Raw genomic sequence first — 22,729 nt, 5'->3', positions numbered from 1 at the left:
CCTGTGCGGACAGTCGCATCTGAATTACCTCTTCAGCACGTGGCCTCTTGACGGAGACACTGCAGGTTCCTTATTTTCGTGCATCTCACTGTTTGCGGTAAATGGAGTGATGTTCTGGTTCTAAAGCTGGGAAAACCTTATTCCCACGCTTGTCAGCAGGAGACCTTTCTGTCCAGGTGCCATGGCTTTCTCTATATCAAAGCTACTACTGGAAAACATCTAGGTTGTGAGTTCAAAACACCACTCCTGTTGCTCTGGCGAGAGGCTGGGCATCGCGTGTACTTTCGTTGTCGTGGTGAGTGATGGTTTTATGACGTCTGAACCTCTTGTCGGTGCCAGGCTTTGTATTCTGTGCCTGGGGCACAAAGACACTGACTCCCTTCGCCGGGAATCTGGTTGGACATGCAGACGTATACAAGGTCATTTCCATGAAAGGCGTTAAATGCTTGTACCCACTGGGCATTCGGGACTCCAGAAGACGGGCACAGGAGCAGCTTTGTTGGAATTCACGAGTTTTAAACAACTGGTTTGCAACGTCTCTTTATGAGTCAGTCATTCCCTGTGGCGCATTTATACCGGCTTTCTGAGCGTGAACCAGAAGTAATGGGATCCACCCTTAGATGCGCTTCGGCGGTGAGGAGACCCTAACAAAGAAAAGAGAGAGAATAGACCAGAACGCTGAAATATTCTGCTGGCCTGAGTCCCGTCTTCACTGCTCCACGTCGCATGGGTGTGTTAACTGTCATGAATTCCTCATATATCAGGAATGCACATTCAAACAAATGCCGAAACGCAGTCAAGTTAGACATACATTGGTTTGTCATCATCACATATTTACGATAATGCATGGCCCCCAACGATTCTTTCCCAACGGTGCAGAAATGAAAGTTAAGATGCAAACGGAACTGGAAGAGTTTTCCCTGTTGATAGACTAGAAAGAGAACATTAATATTAATAGCATTTAAACTACTGAGTTAAAATAGGAACATTTTCCATTTAAAATGACATTTAATAACATACGGTAACGCATACACCAGTGGCTGGGAAGCATAAACGACAAAAGATGGTGCGGCTCCGTCTTTGTGACATGTCCCAACGTCAGCACATTCCAAGATGGACTTTATAAGCCTGGGTTCTGCCATCATGTGTTTGGCTTCTAGGCTGAGCTTAGTGAAAACCTCAGGGGAACATATTTTAAAACTTTCTAGACCAATATGCTTTGTCGCTCATGGAAAGGGCCTTCTCACAGGTGAAGATAAGGTTTGAATTGTGTAACGTCGTTGAAACATAAAAGTAGGCAGTTTATTTTTTCACTTCATACATACACACACTTTTATCTCACACTTATTTAAAGTTTTCAGATTGAAGAGCAGACTGTGTACTGCCAGCTGTTTCACACTTCTGACAGCTCAGTAGTGACAGGAAATAATCGCAATGCTTACTTAATTTGCCTAACGCCCAGGGCTCTGAAGAGTGTATATATATAATATATAATATATAATATATAATATATAATATGTAATATACAATACATATGATATATAATTAAATGATATATGATATGTAATACATAATATACATTATGTATTATACATAATATATAATACATACTATATAATAGTATGTATTATAGTAATTAACATTCTTTATTAATATACAGAAGGTGACAAAAATGTATATACATTTTTAAAAAGGAAAAATCTATTAAAATTGTAATGCTCAATATATATTGATAACAAAAGATGAATACAAGTCATGTGTATACAATTTTTTGGCACCCCAGTATATGCATTTATAGTAAATGTCTAAAACAAGATCTTGCTTGCAAGGAATACGCTTGCATATTATTTAAAGATATTGATATGATTCTGCTTAGAAGACAACTTTTAATGTTGCAAATTTGGAAGGCACTTGCAATTCCAATCTCTGGAAAACATTCACTCAACTCTTTCATATATGATAAATTGTAATTTTCCTATTCTAGACAGAATGTTCACATCTTTCCTTTTCTATTCAATGTTGTAGGCACCCTTTGGAGGGGACACTTCCTCTCCCCCTCCACCCCCGCTGGGGATTCCCATTTCCTTACCTTCAGGCCTTGTGCAAATCCCTCCTACTGAAAGTGGTTGGAAGTAGTGCCTTCGTTCTAAGGAAGAGAACAGTGCCAAGTGTTAGGATAACACATCTGAGATTAAGTTACACAACGTCATGACTTGTATTTTGTTGGTCTTCTCTTTCGGGTTCTTCTCACTAGCTTGTTTTAATGACGTCACTTCTGGCTGCCCCAGGTAGGCGAGGAACTGAGGGCAGCTTCTGGCCAAGTGCCAGCAAAAACAAAGGCCTTTCGGCCAACAGCACATGGGAACTAAATCCCGACGCCCTTCCGGTAACCACGAGAGCCTGGGAGAGAGTCAGGCCAGGCTTGAGACTGTTTCCCAGGTCACTGCAGCCTCATGACAAACCCTGGGCCAGGGGACCCAGCTACGCCATGCCACGATTCCTGACCCACAGACATGCACTTGTTACCAGCCATTACATTTGGGGATGATTTGTGATGCAGCAATCGGTAACTGATATCTTCGCTATACACCGCCTCTGACCGTGAAAGTTCACAAAATCTCCTTGACTAAATCCAACATCAGTAAATAGAAATCACTGTGTCCCATCTCTCGGTATATTTCTCTTGGAAATTATTCACTAGTTATTTACTAGATATTGGTTGAAAGTGCATTAGTTATAGAGTAAGCATAGGTCAGTTCCTGGGAATACTAAGATTAATATCTGTGATCCATGGTGGTTGTTTAAATGTCTCCGATGGTGACTTTTGGCAGAACTCGTTTCAAGTCTGAAACTGACCACTGATTTTTGATATGATGTTGAGAAGGCAACTGGGCCTTTTTGAGCCTGTCTGCCTAACAAAATGGAAATGACAAAACCTACCGTGGAGCATTTTTATGATACTAAAATAATGTCTAGGCAGGACCTGAAATCTAGAGGGACGTTACTTCACCACAAGTATTATTATTATGCCCCCACTCACCAAGGAGCACTTAACTCAATAGAAAAAGGCAGAAATGATTATGGAAACATGGTAGGTGGTTTAAGAGAAGTGGATTCAGTGTACAATGGGGTACAGCTAAGGAGCAACCAGTCCTGCCTCTAAATATTAAGAACACCCTTATTTGATTGCCTCTGAAGAGGAGAAAGTGAAAAATGGATAGGACTACGATTTCTTTCCCCTTTAGCAAGACTTCACTGGCTAGCTCTGAAGGGCGGCCAGCCTTATCAATTACACTTGGGTTTTCGTACGTCAACTTTCAGGAAGAGAACACGTGTTGTTTGGTCTGTAAGTCAACTGCCAGCAACGCAAAGAACTTATCTGACACACGCACACACACACACACACACACACACACACACACACACTCCTTAGCTAACGATGGGCTGTCCTTAATTTACTGTACAGTGTCGTCTGACAATACACACTAGCTCTGCCTGGTATGAAAAGCGTCACTAAACGTATCCTCGCTCCAGGTTTCAGGACATGAGCATGTAGATAAGGCAGCAATCAGTACCTCATGAAGATGTCTTATTGCAAACCGTTTTGTCTTGATGTTCAATTCACGTTTGCCGAACGGCATTTCTCCAGTTTCACGGGGCAGTGTGTGAATTCCTCACCTTCCAGCTCCTTCCCACCACGTAGTTATCTAGATATTTACCTTTTCAGCTGAACCCATTACAAGGGGAGAAATTCACCTTTGTGTTTTTATTTTTTTGACCGGCTGCCTTATATAAATACCATGCTACTTCCGTGGGCTGAGGGGAAGCCATTACAACTCGCAAACAACACATGTAGAGCCAGAAGCTTCTTGCTTGTGGGGTCGGAAATTTGGGGAGCGGCTGGGGACGCGTCAGAAGGCCACAGGTGCCCGTTTGGAAGGGCTCACTTCAAAATGATGCACGAGCGTCATCCGCGAGCTCATCTGGGTGGTGAAAAACATAGCGGAGCGCAACAGGAGGACCTTCTGCCAGCTAATAAGTGTTCAAGGAATGGAGTGAGACAGTCCCCATGTTGCAGCCATCCCTTCGCCATCAATGGCTCCGGGCTGCCAAACGCGTTTGATGGGAAAGATGACAGAAACGTAGCCTCCAACTATCTACCTGGTTTCTTATTAATACCACACATTTCTTATGAATTGCATAGGGAAAATCTGTACCTGTTTGGCAGAAAACATCACGGAAACACCACCGAACCAAGTGACGGAGTTTAACAGCACTGAAAACAGGAGAAAGGGACGCCTGCCCTGCAGGCTTCCTGAGGTGAGGTTCTGGCGAGCACACAGCGTCACTGAGGTGGCTTTCTTTAATGTTTCCAGTTAATTTTGAACTATACTTAGACAGTTTCTGTATCCTTCAAAACACATCAAAATAAAAAGTGACCAAAAAAATCAAAGAGAAAGTGCAATAAGGATTGAGATAAATGAAAAATAAACCTAAAAGTTGTCTTTCTCTGTGTGACTGATACGTTGATTTTGAGTTCCTCCTCACCAAATTTTCTGATGCATTGAGTTTAGTGGACCTTGCTTTCTAAGAGATTTGTCATCTGATAAATCAGGCTATCAGAACACAAAAGTCAGTCTCTAAAACAGTAGAAACAAAGCACAAGAAATGAGGGTAAAAGTTTTACAAGACTACAGCAGATTACCTTGTAAGACGAAGTGCCGTGAAACTTACCTTAACCAGGAAGATGCCCCATAATATTTAGGTTTCTCAAGCTGTGTGGGATTCTACCGTTGGGACCTCCATAATGCCTGGGGTGCCTGGACTTCTGAACAGCGACTGCAAAATTCCTGGGGTGCTCCGTGCCAAGTGTACAAGCTGGGAAGCATCATGCATGTCTAGACTCTTCCTTGAATGATACATGTTTGAGGATATGCTTATTTACATATGGTGAACGGTAACGTAAGGCGTGAGCTTCATTCCGTGGGGCGTCCAAATTTTATGTAAAAGGTTCACATACAATATGTGAGCCAACAAAACATGAAAAAAAAATAAGTAATTGACACTTGGCTCCCAGTGACAGCCTCCAACTTCAATTACATGTATACAACTTGCTTTAACTGTTCAATGTCATTACGGATTTTCAGAAATGGAATCAACACGACTTACATGTTTGAGGAATTCTGGCCCCAAATCCTTGGTGCCAATTACCTGTCTCCACAGGGAAAAATGCATCGTTTACTCCCCTCATCCGAGGGGAAGCAGAAAGACTAGGGCCAGAAAATGGGTTTGAATAAAACAAATGAGCACTGCGTTTCTCATTTGTATTCCTGAATGGGTTTTAAGAATGTTAGAAGTGGTTCCGTCCGCTCAGTGTGAAGAATAGATGTCACGCTATTTGGTGATAAATGACCATGTTACATGACACTTTGTCTAGAACGGTTTCTTCTTCTTCTGTCCTGCAAAGAAGCACAGACGCTCGTGTCTCCTTGAAGCCCTGAGTCTTAGATGCTAAGTGAGCAGAGACTGTTCGGCCAAGGGGATTCGACGTCAAGCCCGGCCTCATTCTCCTCAGGCTTCTGAAATGCCGCCACTAGTCCCCTCAGATGGACAACAATGTCACAGAAGGGCTGTCCGTTTCGGCCGCCCTTGGGGAGAACCAGAAGGGTAACCACGGCTCGCGTTTCAGAATTTCAGTTTGGAAAGCAAAAGTGGAAGACACGGTTCTTCTCCCAGCTGGCAAGTGACCGGCTGTCTCTCGAGCCCAGAGGCCATCAGGTTAGAATTCAAAGCTTATTCCTGGGAAGTCAGACACGGGCTGCCCACCAGAGCGGGTGGTCCTCACACGAGGGTCACTCCACGAGGACGTCACTTTCCTCACCACTGGTTCCGTCCATTCGCTGAGACCGACGGGTGCTGACACGTCAATCAAGCCTAAAATACAACACCGACCAGTGTCAAGGTGGGTCATCTGCCCACCGGGCCCTGCTCGCTGCATCACCGTCCCCACCCCCGGCTCCATTCTGTGCAGTGGGGCCTGTTGCTTTGAAAAGTAACAGGTCAGGGAATCACTTCCTTTTCTGAGTTGTGACCCAACTTTGTGCATGAAAGCCCTGCCTCAGTCACACTCCGTGCTCGCCGACCAAGTTCGTTATCCCAGAAACTGACCATGAACATGAGAAGGACTTTCAACACGGCTGCTCGATTCGTCCAGGGCCGGGCTGAGCAGTTTCTATGCTTCCCACAAACCAGGAGTGACACCACGGACGTCTCTTTCACTGTTTTTGGAAAACGGGAGACAGTCTCCATGATGTTCTTTGCATCTCGGCTCTTTCTTTATGCCTTTATGACTATGAACTTTTTCATCTAAAATGTGGGTAATGCTGAGATGGCGTAATGGAGCAGTGCTTATTTCACCCTTCACTTAAGCGTAGTGTTCTGGGAGACTTCAAGAGCTCAGAATGCTTCACTCTTAAGGGAATACCCATGAGGAGACACACAGCACACAGCACAGACACGAGCAGTATCCATTTCCTGGTGTAGAAAGAATGGAGACTTTCCAACAAGAGGCAGTGTCTTCCTACGCCTGCCGGGTTCATTGCTGGCCCCGTCCTTACCTGGGTCAGCCGGAAGCATCCTTAGGCCGCCAGTAGAATGGGGAGTGCTAAGCGACGTCTCACACTTTCCCAGATGCGAATGCTTTCAACGCTCAAAGCCTGCACCCTCGGGGCTATTGTTTTGTGCAGGGAACTGCAGTCACGAGATTTGTGTTCCTGTCTTCCGTTTCAGGAACTGTAAATCTTGAGCGAGTTAGAAATGCTTGTGTGGAGATTTCATGAGCGGCTGGTGTTCTGGGGTCTGTTTGCTCCATCAGATGTCTGTGGGCCGTAGCTCACAGCGGTATTCGAGGAGTGTTACAAGTCACACTTGTAACAGCGGTTTCCTCTAGGATAACTCTGTGAAACGACAATGTATGTGGCTCCTGCCCCTCCAGCCGGCCTCAGGTTAAACATTCTGCAAACACGTCCGTGTGAATTCAAGTGTGCATGTAATTTTCCTGTCCATTTTAGCAAAACACCTCTGTTTTCTATCATTCATAACTTCAGTTAAAAAACGCCTTTTTTGGGGGAAAAAACAACATTGTCAAGGTTTATGCTATTAATATAAATTATATGAGTTTCCCTAGCTTGGGACTACAAGAACGTCTAGAAAATACTTTAGTTTTTTTTTTTTTCTTTTTTAAATGATACTTTCCTTTAGCAGCGATTCAAAGAGAGAAAATAAGGGATTCATCTTCCATTTGGGAGATTATATCCAAATAAGAAAATCTTAATAAAAGAGAATGGAAAACAAAACTTTCATTTATTGTATCAACACCTCCAAAGTGTTTCAAGACCCTCATTCAGGCCTACAAAACTCTGGTGACATTTCATCGGATAAATCCCTTCTCCTTTTGACTTCAGACAGTTACAGAAACCCAAATATCTCTGGTAAGACTAGCTTCTTGATGGAAACTCTACAGCGGCCAGGGTACATGAAACAACGTCTGTCAGCTGCTGATTTTCGTAAGAATCACAACCAAAAGCATCTCGTTTGATGCTGTCCTCTTATTTCCAACCATATGCAATGTACCCTCTTTTAATTTTTTTGCAATAATATCAGATGCCTTTTTCCGTCCTGGTACTTCTTTTTCTGCAGCCTTGGGTTGAAGGTTATGGCCCCACGAGACAATGAGCACAAAAGAACCTGCAGGGATCAGAGTGAAATGTGTGGCTTTGAGTGGCAAAGCTGAAAGAACTCTCTTTTGGTTCAGAGCAGAAATAGTGGTCTCGAAATCAAAGCGTTTCTTCCAAGACACGGGGACTTCAGAAAGTTTCTTTTTTCTTTAAATTCCAAATTTTGCTTTTAAATGTCGAGGCAAATCCCAGAGAATGCAAACATTATAGCTTTCACCCTGCAGTGACAGAAATGCACAATGAGACAAGTGCCTCCCCACGCAAGGCGGGGTGAGTTTTAACAGAGACCAGTAGGTTGAAGGGATGTTTTGAACCTTACCTGCTGGTGGGCAGGTGAATGTCTTTTCCCAGGAAGCAGATGAAACTTCAAGATAGATTTAGGCATCCTTTCCTCACGTGGAACTCTTGGCAGCGGCCATCTCTTTCTTTCTCCAAAAGGAAAAACATTTGTGTGGGAAACGGCTGTAGGAACGGCTGTTAGGCAGAGGGATGGAGGCGACCTTCGGACTCTCTGGGGCCCCACTGAGGTCAGGCACTTCCGAACAAGAGAGGTATGGGGGCTACCGGGCCCTCCCAGGTCAGCTGCAATGAACCATGGGGCAGCTCAGGGAAATGGCGACTTCCTCAGGAGGAAGAAGACTGAAAATCCATTTCCCTCCAGGAAGTGAGAGCCTTGCATTGGCACAATGGGGGCACGAGGGGCTGAGCCGCCACGAGATACAGAGGAAAAGAAACACACGTGTGGGCTTGGACCTTCGCTTCCACCGTCACTAGCAATGCACGCTATCAAGAGCAAACGAATTAATCTCTCTAGAGTTCGTTTCCTCGCAGCAAAGCGGGAATACGGTAACCCCTACAGTTAAGGTCGTTGCTAGGATTTGACGCAAGGGCAAAGCCAATGACAGGTGGCAAGCACTCAGTAAGCTGTGGTTCCTATTACGACAGTGATCATTCTGGTAGAAAAACAAGCCTGGGATGCAGGTTTTTGACCATCATCACTGTGCCCGAATGTAACTAGATGAGAATAGTCTGCGCCCATCCTCTCTCCCTAGGCCTAGTAGCACACGGCCACCATTGCAGCAAAACAAAACGAAACACGCGACGAACCGTTCCAACCCATTTCCAGGGCTCCTGCTAACTTCAGAGCCATGACTTTGCAGGGGCAGCTGCAAAGCTCACGGAGCTGCATGGGGAGCCATTCCCAGCTCCCCGTGACTTCTGAAATGGAGAAACCCCTGCAAGACCCACTTGTGTAAGAGAATGGGACTTGGGGTAAAAGCCAGTTTCATTCTCTGGCTCTCCTGACTGATCTCTTCCAGCCAAGCGTGGAGCAGATGGAAAGTGTCACGGGGCCGTGTGCTGGGACATTCCAGGACCAGCTGCCTAGATGGTCTAAACGACGTCCACAGAGCAGTGGACTACATGCCTTGTTCCAGGTATGGCCCATGGACCAGCAGGTCCACACCACCTGGGACACGGTGAGACACTCATGCTCTCCTGCTGTGTCAGCCCCTGCATTTTATAGCAAGTCTCCCCGGATGCCTGACAGACAGACACCTTACGGTTAGACCAACTTCCAGGTTAAAATTCTAACACTTGCATTACACGAAGCGGGAGAAATAATTCTGAGTAGCGCCTTTTAGTCGAGTTGATTTTTATGCAGTCTGACGCAAATAGAGCCATTACAGATACGCATAGGCACTGGTAGAGACGAACAATTTTAGAACGAGGGGACGAAGTAAAATCCTATGGAACGTCACGTGGTTATCATGTAAAAGTGACATCTACGCTCCATAAATGTTAGTTTTTGTTTGAAATTATACTGTTTCCAGAAATCGATAAAGTGAAGGCCACAGTCCTGAAAGTAGAGTATTGGTGCTTTTTTCCGTTGTATCAAAAACATAGGTGTAAAAAACCATATTTTTGTACTGCAGACGTCCATTCTGTTGTCACCAAGCCTGGACACCACTGAGTTATAACTTTCCTGAAAAACTTCGGACCCATCTTCCGGTTCCGGATAATTAAAATGGTTTGCAAATAAATAATTCCCGCTTCCAAAATATAAACTCTTTTCCACTGATCGCATGAGAGTTACTTGGTGGTAGTCATGCTGACCTACCTAATACGTCACCTGCTACGATGTTCAGAGAGCAATGCTTACAGAACCCACATCGGTGACCACATTGCACGGGCATCGTTGTATGTACCTGTCTCGTTCCCTGAGCAGACAGGGGACGTGACTTCTACATGTTTATTCATCCCAGCATTCATCACTGCCCAGCATGTGCGGCTGCCCAATTAACGTTGTTAAATTAAGGAATAGTTGTAGCAAACCTTATGTGCTCGTCTGTCCCTGCCATATTTGTGGTAATGGCCTGGTATAGGGCGTACGTCACATCCTATCAGGTGCTTAAAAATAGGAAGTTTTCTACGTGAACTCAGCTTGTCATCTTGTGCCTTCATTTGTATGACTTTTTATGCGTTGTTTGTTGAATTCACTTAAATCGGATATTGGGTGCTGTGCTACCTTTCGGGAATCTGAACGCCTATGGGCGACGTTGGCAGAGAGCGTGGTGATGATGACAAGCTTTGAGAGGAGAGAGAGTTGCCAGGCTATCGTCCACCCCGACACCACCAGAATGGCCCCCATGAGCTCAGGTAGTCGGAAGTCCCGGCCTGCCCCCAGGCCGCAGTGCTGGCTGGAACCCTGGCCATCGAGAACCAATTACTAACCAGCAGTTTCCTTATGTCCTGACCTTCAAGTTCATTGCAAAGTCAGTTTGCAACAAACACCCTGTTCCGTTTTATATTCAGAGTAACATATTTCTGGGCAATCAGGCATTGAAACTAGTAATGGGTGTTTTTCACGCTCACTGTCTTTTCCTGGAAGAAATACATAATTTGTTTTTTGAGGATTTTGTCATTGCTTCATAACCTTTGATAGCCTCTACTTTTTATAGTGTTTTTTTAAATCCCATGTCTTTTAAAGTTTATTTTTAAATAATTTTACCTTTCACCCTTGATAATTTGGGAACATTTAACATGGCAACGGCGACAGAAAGAAAACCGAGACCCTGACTTTCTGATAAATCTGGAATTCATTTGTGAGCTTTTAAATAAATTTCACATATTACTCACCTGAAATGTCACTATTTGCCTGTAAAATTAAAACTAAATGGTAGCGTTGTTTTACTTAGGAAAAAAACAGAATTTAAAACTGTTCATGGCAAATATTGACAATACAAATAACACCTATTCCATTTAAGACTGTTTTTAAAGATGTATACATAGGATGCTAAAAATAGAGAAAGAAACCAAATGATTCTGGTCCAACTAGATGTTTGCTCAGTTAAACACAGAAAAGAATCTTCCACAGTCACTGCCCTCACCAGTAGGTATTTCAACGGAACCAGATAAATGAGTGAGTCAGACTTTTGACTGGCGGGTTCTGGAGAAATGTCCTCGGCTGTGGTTTCCAGGGCCATCAAAGCAGTGAGACCCACACAGTGTAGAGAGCGTGCAGGGTTCATTTAAGGAGGCGGGAACGTCTCTGGGGACACTGACATTTCGAAAACCCTTTGGTTACTGTGATGAAGTAGCCAGTTAAGGCTTTAGCTCATTTTGCTGCTTGGAAGCTGGTCAAATTCCCTGTGTACCTGTTGTCCATCGCTCCACCCGACCCCCCAAATATACCGGAGGACAAACTCCCAGGTGACCACCGGACATCTATCTCGCGGATGTGAACTTGGGTTGGAGTCAACTGACCTGACACAGATTCCAATTTTGAGTCAATTTGGGTCAATCTGGTAACTGCTCTGCAGCTTTGTTCTCTTTCTGTGAATTAAGACACACATTCTTACCCCATGAAAACAGCCCGAAGGTAATGGAATGGTATCCAGAAAGTTCTGAAAAGAAAAACCAAAAACCAAACAACTTGTCAGTGTATAATTCTACATACAGTGAAAATATCATTAAAAACGACGGAAGACATTTATATAACTTACCACTATGCTGTAGACCTGAAACTAATATAAAATAATACTGAATGTCAATGGTAACTGAAAAAAAAAAGTTAAAAATATGGTGGGTGGGACATAGAGACTTTTTAAGACACACAAGAGCTGAGAAACTTGTCTGCAGCAGACCTGCCCTTCAAGGAATATTAGAGAAACTTATTCAGGCTCCATGGAAATGATACATGAAGGAAAACCGCATCCTTACAAGGTGCAGGGTGAGAATGGGGACCCTGCAAATAGAAAAGGCTTTTCTTGTTTTTAAATTTCTTTAAAAGATAGTTAACGGTATAAAGCAAAATGTAATACTACGCGATGGGTATATACTGTTGGCACTTCTTATAAGATACACGGCTTTACTATTATTGGAAGATGTTACAGATGCATTATAAACACTAGAGTAGCCGCTGCAAAATATTTTTAATTAGAAAGAGGTATGTCTAAGAATCCTATGGTAGAGATAAATGGGATTCCACAAAATGGATTTTTATCTTGCACATGTACTACTTTCTTAAGTACTACTTATAATTTTAATACAAATAATAAGATGGCCAAACCTGACCGTGAGAATCTTCCTAAGATGTCTACGGAGATTAAAGGCACATGCTGACTTCATTGAAAAGTTAAAAATCTATGAATGATCACTTCTTAAATTTGCTGACTGGCTTCTTAGCAATGCCAAGTGTAAGACAACGCGGCACGTCCTGCCTAACAGTAGAGCTGTGTTGGCACCAGGCCTGTCTCCCCACCCCCCACAGGGCCCTCCCCAGCTGCACCTACCCATTATGACATCACACCCAGCATGGGGGTGGGTCCTGATTCCCATGGCAACCACCAACCAGGCAACGTCTGCTCTCTTTCCCTCAGAGACAGACTGAGGTACCCCAGACAGAGCGAGCCCAGGACAGGACACCTGCTTTCCTGGACATGGGACTGACCCAGTGACGAGAGTATTAACACCGGTGCCTGTCCTTATGCTGGAAATTCCTGGGTCGGGTCAGGTGGGACAACAGAAGCAGGGAGGTGAAGGTCAGAGAAACCAAGGGAAGTGCAGAAAACCAGATCCAGAGTCCTAATGACCCTGTCTAGGAACCTACAAAGACATATGCCAAACAGTCACTGTGTAAGAGAACGGAATGGATCTCCGATTACTTCTGCACCATGAACAGGTCAAAATACTTTAATAAAAATGTTGGAAGGCATATCTGATAAGAAGGAATCAAATTATCCCAAGACCAAGTTGATGAGTCAAACATCAACAGCGAACTATTGACCATAAACTGTTTACGGGGCTCAGTACCCAGCTGGATGGGGATTCCAGGGACAGACAGAGGCACAGCTGAGGCTCTGAATTCGTTGAACAGCAAACTAGTAGAATCTACAAAACACTATGCATGAGCACCCAGTAACGATCCGTCGAGGAGCATGCCTGAGGCTCATCTACCATTGTTTACTGCAACGTAAAAGAGAAAGCAATGGGATCTCTATTGCCTGCAGGATGAGCTCAGAAATTTCCTTCCAGGAAGCAGGTCTCCAAGCATTGTGTTCTCAAAGAGATATGAGGTCTGAATCCTCCCCATTCTTAAAATGATGGAATTCAGTGGAAAATGGGGAGGAGGGAGGACGTAACTTTGGAAATGGTGTGGGTCAGGGTGCAGAGGTAAGCATGCGCAGAGCATATTTGGAAGAGGAGAGGCCAGCCTTTCGGAATGGATAAACACATTTGAGCGAGCTCATTACTTTAACCACAGATTGTTTTTTAAATGGGTCCCTTCTTCACTCCTTTCTTACATGAGTATTGAAATGCCATATACCGCACTTTGTTTCTCCCTTGGATTTCAAATGCATACAGCCAGAAATATTTTAGTAAGTGAGGAAATCCTCACCACCCCCCTCCAAAACAAACAAACAAACAAAACAAAAAACCAAAAAAAAACAAAAACCACACACACAAAAAGCAAAACTCCATTCACTGCAAATCTCAGCAATAAAAAAATAGTTTACCGACTGTAAATAAGACAGTGATAGATGCTAAGACATGCATAACACATGGTCCCTGTTCTTAAGTAACTCCTCTCCCTACTAAAGTCCACATGAATGTGCGATTACCTTTGGAAGCAGGTTACAACGGCAGTAAGACAGGAAATTCAGAGAGGGGATTATTGCTGCCTGTTGGGGGAATATCATAGACTAATGGAGTACGTCACGAGTCTGCTAGGGCTGCATAGGGCTGTGCCGTAGACTGGGGGGGCTTAAACAACAGACACTTATTTTCTCCCAGTTGGGGAGGTTGGGAAATCCAAGATCAAGGTGCCAACAAGGTAGGTTTCATCCAGAGGCCTCTTCTCCTGGCTTGGAGGCGGCCACCATCTTGCCGTGTGCTCACATGACCTGTTTTTCGTGTGTGCTTGTGCAGAAAAGAGGAAACTCGCTGGTGTGTCTGCTTGTAAGGGCCCAGATCCCATCATGGGGGCCCCACCCCTGCAGGTGGAGTGACTGGAGATTGTTCCCATTGTTCCTGTCCCTACTTAGGGGTCGTTGATGGAATCCCATTCTGGCTATGGGCAGAAAGGTTCTTCTGAGAACTGTTTGTGGGAGTTTTGCAATTGGTCAAGGTTCAGAGGAGGGCGAGTTAGCAAAACAAGGGGAAAGGAAACAAGGGAAGAGAAAAAAATAGAGAACATGTTTCAAGGGTTCAAACAAAGGAAACTGGACTGTGTTTTAATCCCTGCATACCACCTTGGGCTGTCCCCACGGGCTGTGTCCTGGCGTCAGTCACTTTCTACCAGCGACTTTGGGAGACGGGGCAGTACACAACATAGGGGAGACACTTTTCTGACCATCTCCTATTCAAAAGAATAAAAAAATTTCACTTTGAAAAGACGCTTGAGGTTTATTGGGTTTTTCTCATTTTATGGTTCAAGCTGACCTCCCACCCCGCTTTGGAAATGTCTTTTGGTCTCATCTGTAATTAGTGTAAAGCTGCTTGGAGTTACACGGAAGTGCAGATGTTCTTCCCACCGCTTTACTCTTTTATGTGGCTCTAAGTGGATAATTGCAATGAGACAAATTTCCTCGCGTCAGGAAGAGGAAGCAGTGACATCAGCAGATGTGGAAGGTTCTATTTCCCAAAGGGTGGCCCCTGACACGCGGGAGATCCAGGTGAATTGTTAATACAGTTAGGAATATATTTCAATTGAACTTTCTGTTGGTGAGACGTGATAACAGGATTAAAGTTATCGTCAGAATATAAAGTCTACCTTTAAAGATAGTTATTTACATCAGAAAGCAAGTTGAAGGAGAATGTTAGGAAATAACAGGACGGGAGCTGTGAGGGTGCGGCAGACGTTCTGACAGGGGCTAATGGCTATGTCTGGGGGACCCGGCCAGAGATTTGGGTCGGCCAGAGGTGCACCTTCTCCTCCGGCTGGTAAGCCAGGGGTTGGCATCAATCTGATGGCATTCCGTTACTCACTGTAGGCATGTGGCCTGATGGCCACCCTTCACCCCTGTGCCCCCAATTTTTGTCCCAAGCATTGTGTCCTCGGGGAGACGTGAGACACAATTTCCCCCCATTCTTACACCAGTGTCCTGGACTCCACATCCACGAGCCAGAATATCGTCTCAAGCCTGCCTGCACCGCACCTCGGCCCTGGACGTTAAGTCTTAACATTTGGTTTAAGAAAAGACATTTCCTTCGAAGAGTTCAAGATTTTTCAATCGAGCCCTTGAGTCAGCAAATACCTCGTGTTACAAAATGTGCACAAAAAGAGGCAGACAGCGAGACAGACGGAGCTGTGTCAAGGACAGGGGTGCTATGAGGACCGCAGGAGAGACGCAAAGGAGATAGAATCCCCAGGAAAAATGGGACGGACGTGTCCAAGGGGGCCGCTCACTCTCAGATGTGGCCTCCACGCTGCTTCTGCTCTGTCTGAGTGTGTGCTACGTAGGAGGCAGGGCCTTCACAAGTCTCATTTAGTCTGAGCTGACTGCTTAGTCAGAAACAAGGACCCCTGTGTGAGCACAGGACCCAACACAGAACAACACAACGAAGGCTGGCTGGCGCCTTGCCCGTCTCTGGACCAGGCAGTATGTTGGGTGATGCTGGACATGTAATAAAAGGCATCAGCCGGGGGGGGCCAGCTTTGTGCGGAAGCTGTGAGGATTCAGTGGGAGGCCACACAAAGCTTTCAGAAACCTTTCAGCCCTGCGGAAAAGCTCAGTCCGTGCTCATTCTTAGTATGTGCAAAGGAACGGACATCAAGGCCGGGCGAGGTACACGCCTGTGTCCGATTTCATGTAACTGACGAGCTTCCTGACTCTTGACTCAGCAATTAAGCATCACAGAGTCATTCAGGGCAGGGCGTCCTTTCCTCATCCACGTCTGGACACACAGCACATAGTAGGGACTCAGCAAAAACAACTGTGGATGGATGCCACCAAACCAGTTTTCTGCATAGCAGTCCCTTCTGTTACCGTTCTCATGAGCAGATCGGCCGTGCTTGTGCTATGGTCCATTTCCATGGCTAGCAGACGGCCAGACCCAAGAAGGCGTTTCAGAGAAGCCAGAGGTTGGGCTGGCCGCCCTGTGCGCCCGCTGAGGACCAAACAAGCAGCTGGGCCGTTGTGGTCTCCCCACCCCATGGACAGGAGACAGCCTGTCAGCACAAGCACACACCCTCACAGCTGCAAGGGGCTTCCAGTGTGGGCTCCATCCCACCCCTTGTTGGCAAACAGCAGGGAGCAAACGTCAGCCTTCCCTTGCTGCAGCTGCAGACAGGGCACTTTGTCTGTCCTTAGGGGGGACGGTGACGCAAGAGGAGCAGGAACGAGAGGAATGAAACCACTACACCCTCTGCTGGGGAGGGGACATCGGCCCTGCAGGGACAAGAACCCCTTAATCTCCCGAAAGAACCACTGCCGAGGGCGGGAGCTGCCCTGCAACAACTCCTTTCTCACAGACCTGACAGCCCTCGTACGGCAGCACAGAAAAACAGAACAGCACAGGGATTCCAGCAAGTCGGCTCAGTCCTCTGACCTCTGTCCAAACCCACAGCGAAGCAGGTAAACATGAAAAGGGAAGCTGTAAATGTCCGTAGCTTAGAGCCGGGGTCTGCTATTGGCACACACGGCTCCCAGACGTGTGTGTGTCCTGACACAGCAAGCACTGACTGTTCCGACACGGGAGGGGACTGCGCTCTGTCCCTACAGGAAACCCGGCGGGCCCTGGGGGAGTGGCGGCTACCTCATGGCACCCGGTGGCTCCAGCTTATTTTATGGGGGTGGCCTGGGGCCCCACCTCCAGTAGAGACACAGGAGGTAAAGTAACTGCCCCACCCGCTGAGCTGTGTGAAGGTCAGGCCCCACTCCCAAGGTCACCACGTGGGGCCTGCCGGGCACGACACCCCTCCCCACTGGGGACTCTGGTGGCATGGCACAGGTTATGAAATGAAAACTGGGACATGTAAGGTGCACAAGAACAGCTCCTGCTCTAAATCCACCGACAAATACAGATTCCTACGCATAGCAAGAAATACAAAAAGGGCAGCCAGTGAAACCAATGATTGTAAGGTTACGTTTAGTCCACATGAAACTAAAAATATAGAAACGTGACAAAGATTTTGCAGTAACTATTTTGGATGTGCAAAAGGATAAATGGAAGTGGACAATTGGAAAAAAAAAAAGAAATTGGAAAAAATAAAAAGCCAGATATGATGGAATAAAGATGGATTTTTAAAAAAGAGACAATTGGAAATATTGAAGACGAAAAACATTCTCTAAAATTGAAACAAAACAAAAACACAAGAAAACAAATGGAACGGACAGCATAAATACCAGACTGGGAAAATCTAAGTAGAGCATTTGTAAGCAGGAAGGTAGTGTGTACCAGTTACTCCGAGGCAGCATAGCGACAGAAGGAATAAAAAAATATAAAAGAGAGGTTTGACAATATGGAGGATGGCTTGGGAAGATACTACGTGATGTTAATTCAAGTTCTAGAACAAAAATAAACATTTTACGAAGGACTATCTGGCGATTTTATGGAAATTGAGAACGGCCACAGAGTATTGCGCTCACGCGTACCACATGTATCAGTAAAAGCCAACAAATCCTAGGCCGTGAGGGGCCGCCCGGCAGGGGCTGGGCCCATTAGGGTGTCCTGGGGAACTCCTGCAAAACTGAAACCCCGGTTGCCATCCAAAACTTCTGAGTTTGGGCCCCGAGCATTGCATAAAACAGCATTGCATGTAATAGAGAAAAACTGGAAGTAACTCAGGGGCTCACTGGTCAGAAAGCACGTAAATATGGGATGTATACTACAGTCTAGATGTGAAATAAAATCTATCCTGCACTTAAAATTAATGAATCCGGACCCTCATCGTACAGCATGAGGGAAACCCAAACACATAATTTGGTGTGAAAAAAAAGCACAAAAAAATAGGGACAATAATTGGCATTTACATAACATAAGCATAGTAAACCATACTATATACAGTTTACAGATGCATGTGTTTGATACAAATTCATGTGGGGAAAAAGAAAACCCAAGCAAGTGTGACTAGTTACGTCTGGGACCCGAGGGAGAGTAAGGTGAGAAGGGGTGATAGCATGCTGGATGATTCTGTCTGTAATATTTTTAAAATATCGGAAGCAAATGAAGCAAAAATACAACTTAATGCAAGGTGACAAACTGTTGACTATGAATTCTCTATCCTTCTTTTTCTGTGTGTTTTAAAACTAGTTTATGGTTGCAAAGCATGTATAGTAGACACTAATAAAAATCTAACCCAAAGCAAGTGGCAGAAGTAAGTGCAGAACCAAACCCATGAACACAATTACTATTGTAACAATGATTTTCTTTTTTCTCCAGGCACAGCATTCTACGCCGACTCGCTCCATTTTTTTTTCACCACGTCTTCCTTCCAGTTTCTATCCGATCCCTTCCTTTTCCAGCTTTTCCTACTTATTCTAACAGGAATACAAAAAGCTTCACGAAGCAAAGGAGAAAATAGCACACACACACACACACACACACACACACACACACACACACACACACGTTTTAACTATATTGCGTTTTCAACATGGTTTATTCCTCTTTAGAGAAAAACGCTGATAACAGGATCTGATTTCACCGGCCAAACAGAACACGCTGGCTCAGTGTTGCAATCTGGTCCGGTCATTATTGCTTCCAGATCCTAACACCCCACCTGATGAAGTGTGAAACGAGGACGCCTCTTAAGAGACTCAACTTCTGTGGTCACCGGTTATTGGCACCGCAATGTCTCCCGAAGGAGACTGTTGGCTCACTCAAACGCCTAGAAAGCCTCCGCCTTCGCCGTCACATGGAACTGGCTTCTCGGACTCAACACACGATTTAAATAATCGATGCAAACCTTGCCTTGTTTTCTTGGCTTGTTTGGAAACGTGGCTTTGCAGCTGTGACCCTCCTGCTGCTGTCCTAACCGGGAAATCCAGGGAGACGGAGAACGAGGTCTGGCACGGAAAACGCGTTTCAGCTCGCTCACTTTCAAACCTGAAGCGGAGCAGTTTTTACACAGAACCTCGCGGGAGGTTTCCAGTGGGCTGCTTGTTCCGTGAGCACACACGTGCATCTCCCACGCCCCTCTGCAGGTGGGACGTCTGTCAGGAGGAGCCACAGCGGAGTGGCAGCGTCGGAATGGAAGGCGCTGGGCACCACACCATCTGCTTCTTGCTGCAGCCATGGGGCACAGCCTGCAACTGTGGTCTTTCTGTTCGCATTCCAGTTCCTACAATCTTTCTCCAAGAAGGGAGACTCATTTAAATGCATCCTTCGTGCAGGTCAGGAGATGACACGATTTCATGTATTATTTGATTGAAGCCCCAAATAATGTGGAACTGGCATTCTGAGCCCTTTCTCAAAGTGAGAAGAATGTGACTGAGAGGTTTTCATGTGCTCGCCTGTGCACAGCGCGTAAGAGGAGAACGCTGTATTCGCACGGCCTGGATCACTACAGGCCATACCTCCCCTTGTCAAAGCTGCTTTTGCAGCTCGGTCTCTGCTGTCACCAGCTGCTCCTGTGCACCACAGCCCAAGGACACTCTCTGTCCTCAGCCTCCCCTCTTATGGCAGCCATGCTTCTCCAGCTCCCACTCACGGCCATGCTTCTCCAGCTCTGACTCAAGGCCATGCTTCTGCAGCTCCCCCAGCTCCCATTCTACCCCCTCCGCATCTAATGTCTGTCCATTTGATCCAGCCACTTTCGATTTCGAGCATGTGGGAAGTTCTCTCGGGCCTCTTCAGTGTCCGGGTCTGCACCCAATGTTTCTGTACCAAAGCTGCATCTGTTGTGAAGATGCCAGGGCCAAAACTATGAGGGTTTTCCTCCCGCAGGCATTAATTACCCCGAGGTCATGTCTGCTCCCTAAAGTTGTGTGATACAGCAGAAACTGCGGACCCACCAAGAGCAGACGTCTCTTCGCCTGGAACCACCATGTCTGCTTACCCAAGGTTGCTGTGAGAGCAGAACCGAGAGGCGGGCTCACCCGGTACATGTGTCCCCCTCACTCCTAACGGCATCCTATGGTTTCCAAGCACAGAGGAAAATCAGATTCAGGATTGGATAGAGAACAGTCGCCCAGTTCATGCTTTGAATTAAACCCTATACACTTCCAGTCTCTTCTAAGGATGCAGGCTTCTTGAAATAAACGTCCTATTTTTGAATAATTCTGGACTCGTACAGCAAAGTTGGAAAGTTAGTTTGTAGACAGGGATTCCTGGGTGCCCCTCACCCAGTGTCTCCTCACTGTAAGGCTTTCTACAACTAGAAGACGGTTGTCACAACTAAGAAATGAATGCTGCCACGGCACTATTAGCTAAACTCCAGACCTTATTTGGATTTCCTCAGTTTCTCCGTGAACGCCCTCTTCCAGTCCCACGGTGCCATCTAGGATCTCACACAGCGATGGTCACGTCTCATGGGCCTCGTGCCACGTGTGGCGGTTTCTTTGCCTTGCCTTGTTTTTCATGACCTTGAGCATTCTGACAACCGGTCAGGATTTTCTAGAACGTCCATCCCTGCGGCTTTGCCTGGTGCTTTTGTGAGCAGCAGCCTGGGGTTAAAGGTTATGGGAAAGAACTCCTCAGAGAGTTCTTGTCACTCCACCCTTCTTGTCACTCCACCAGAGGGGACATGGTAAGGAGGCTGTGTTCCGAGCCTGGAGCAATCACATAATGTCCCTATTCTGACGCCTGTCCTGTTGCTGGGAATCTGCGAAACTCCTGGAAATGACCCTCTCCTCAGAATGACTTTGCTCAGAATGGCACGTCACACACAGCTTCTCAGCGGCTTCTGGACCATGGATGTGAGGCGTTTCCAACAGGGCATGTGAGCTGAGCTGCTGGGTACACAATGCACCACCCAGAAGCAGGGTGGCAATGGCTACTTTGCCAAATGCCCCTCGCTGTGCCAGCCTGAAGCTCGGAGCTGCCATCCCGAGTCCGAGTCCGTAACGCCCGTTATAAACATCTGTGCCCTTCTGCAAACAGTGCCACCTCATGCGTACACAGAATGAACCTTCCCGGGCTGCGTGGGTGGCCCCGCTGAGCCTGGCACCTGCGCCTGCGAAAACAGAATCATTCTTCCCACTCTGAGAGGGATTTAGCACTTGGGAAACTCTAGCTTGGTTGAAAGGACACACACAATGCACGTTTCCTGTGTACACAGCACGGGAGTGGTGCGTGGAAGTGTAGGGACGCGGGCGGCGAGAGTTGGAGGTTTTCCCAAAGCAGAAACGGATGCAGATAGTGTCTTTCTCATCAGTGTCCCAGCCCCAGGTGCCCACACCACCCACGGTGAGACCCCTGGGGTACACGGATTCCTCACCTGTTCCAGTCTCCACAAATCCCAAAGCCTAATGCGCCTGTCTCTGCCCCGTCTTCTTCTGGCCTCCTGTACACTTTCCGGTCGGAATCCATCCTCACCACTCCCTGGGTCCGCTGCATGGCTTCCTCCCGTGCCTATGGCTGCAGCTTTGCCCTGCGATGCCCCTGGACTCTGCTCCATTGTCTTCCTGACACCCCCGCCTCCCTGTAGGTGCCTGCATTCAGCTCCAGCTCGTTCTCCGAGCTTCACCACGGCGTTGGACCAGCTCCAGCAGAGGCTCCCAACTTGCGTCTCTCTGCACATTTCTCACGACTCCTGTGATTGTTTTTCATTGTTTTCAATTAAATGTATTGGGGTGACAACGGTTAGTAAAATTATATAGGTTTCCAGTTATTTTCTTTATTGTATCAGACATGACTTTGAAATTACTCGACACCAGCTTCACCTCTGCTGGCACGTCTTCGCCTTTCTTTGAGCCTGTGTGTCCCACACGTCAGGTTTTTCTCTTCCCACCTCCCCTGCCCCCCACCCCCAACTTTATTTCTGTGCACAGCAGTGCGATTTCCCCGGGCTTCCAGGCTTAACGCTTCATCTCTGTCTGAGTCAGCGCTCTGTCATTGCCCATCCAACCAGCCATCCTCGCCCACCAGTTCTTCCTCTGAAATAGCTTCCATCCACTGAAGGCCAAACAGAATGAGAGGCAAAAGAAGGCAGGGAATTCATGCCTTTTCTCCTGCCTCACCATGTCAGCTGGGACGTCTCGTCTCATCTCCTCCTGTCCACGGACTGGAATTTACACCAGCAGCTCCCCTGGGTCTCAGGACTTTACACTCAGACTGAACGACACCACTGGCTTTCCTGGGGCTCCAGCCTGCAGCTCTGGGAAGTTCTCCATCTCCATCATCATCTGAGCCAATTCCTCATCATAAATCTCCATATATTTCTATTATAGATAGATTAAAAGTTATTTCTCTCTTTGATCTCTCTATATCCATCCGTTCATCCTTATTGTCTGTCCATCCATCCATCCGTCCATCCATCCATCCATCCGTCCATCCGTCCATCCGTCCATCCATCCATCCATCCATCCATCCATCCCTATATTCTATCT

At 46.3% G+C, this 22,729-nt stretch overlaps 1 protein-coding gene across 1 annotated transcript in view; it reads right to left on the bottom strand.

Annotated features, from left to right (window-relative positions):
- Positions 1 to 7,216: 7,216 nt before the first annotated feature.
- LOC109435144 (uncharacterized) overlaps positions 7,217 to 22,729 on the bottom strand; it is a 274,209-nt gene continuing 258,696 nt past the window's right edge. The window contains exons 6-8 of the mRNA XM_088795068.1: positions 11,597 to 11,641; positions 8,056 to 8,161; positions 7,217 to 7,746 (exon numbers count right to left, since the gene is read on the bottom strand). Of these exons, the coding sequence (XP_088651194.1) occupies positions 7,639 to 7,746; positions 8,056 to 8,161; positions 11,597 to 11,641 (259 nt within the window). The 3' untranslated portion in view covers positions 7,217 to 7,638. The remainder of the gene's footprint in view (positions 7,747 to 8,055; positions 8,162 to 11,596; positions 11,642 to 22,729) is intronic.

The sequence above is a fragment of the Rhinolophus sinicus genome, chromosome 18 (genome assembly GCF_057876585.1).
Source record: "Rhinolophus sinicus isolate RSI-liver-muscle chromosome 18, RSI-T2T, whole genome shotgun sequence".
In the NCBI taxonomy this organism is placed as follows: Eukaryota; Metazoa; Chordata; class Mammalia; order Chiroptera; family Rhinolophidae; genus Rhinolophus; species Rhinolophus sinicus.
The sequence above is the reverse complement of the archived record's forward strand: the minus strand, read 5'-3'. Positions and strand labels throughout refer to the sequence as shown.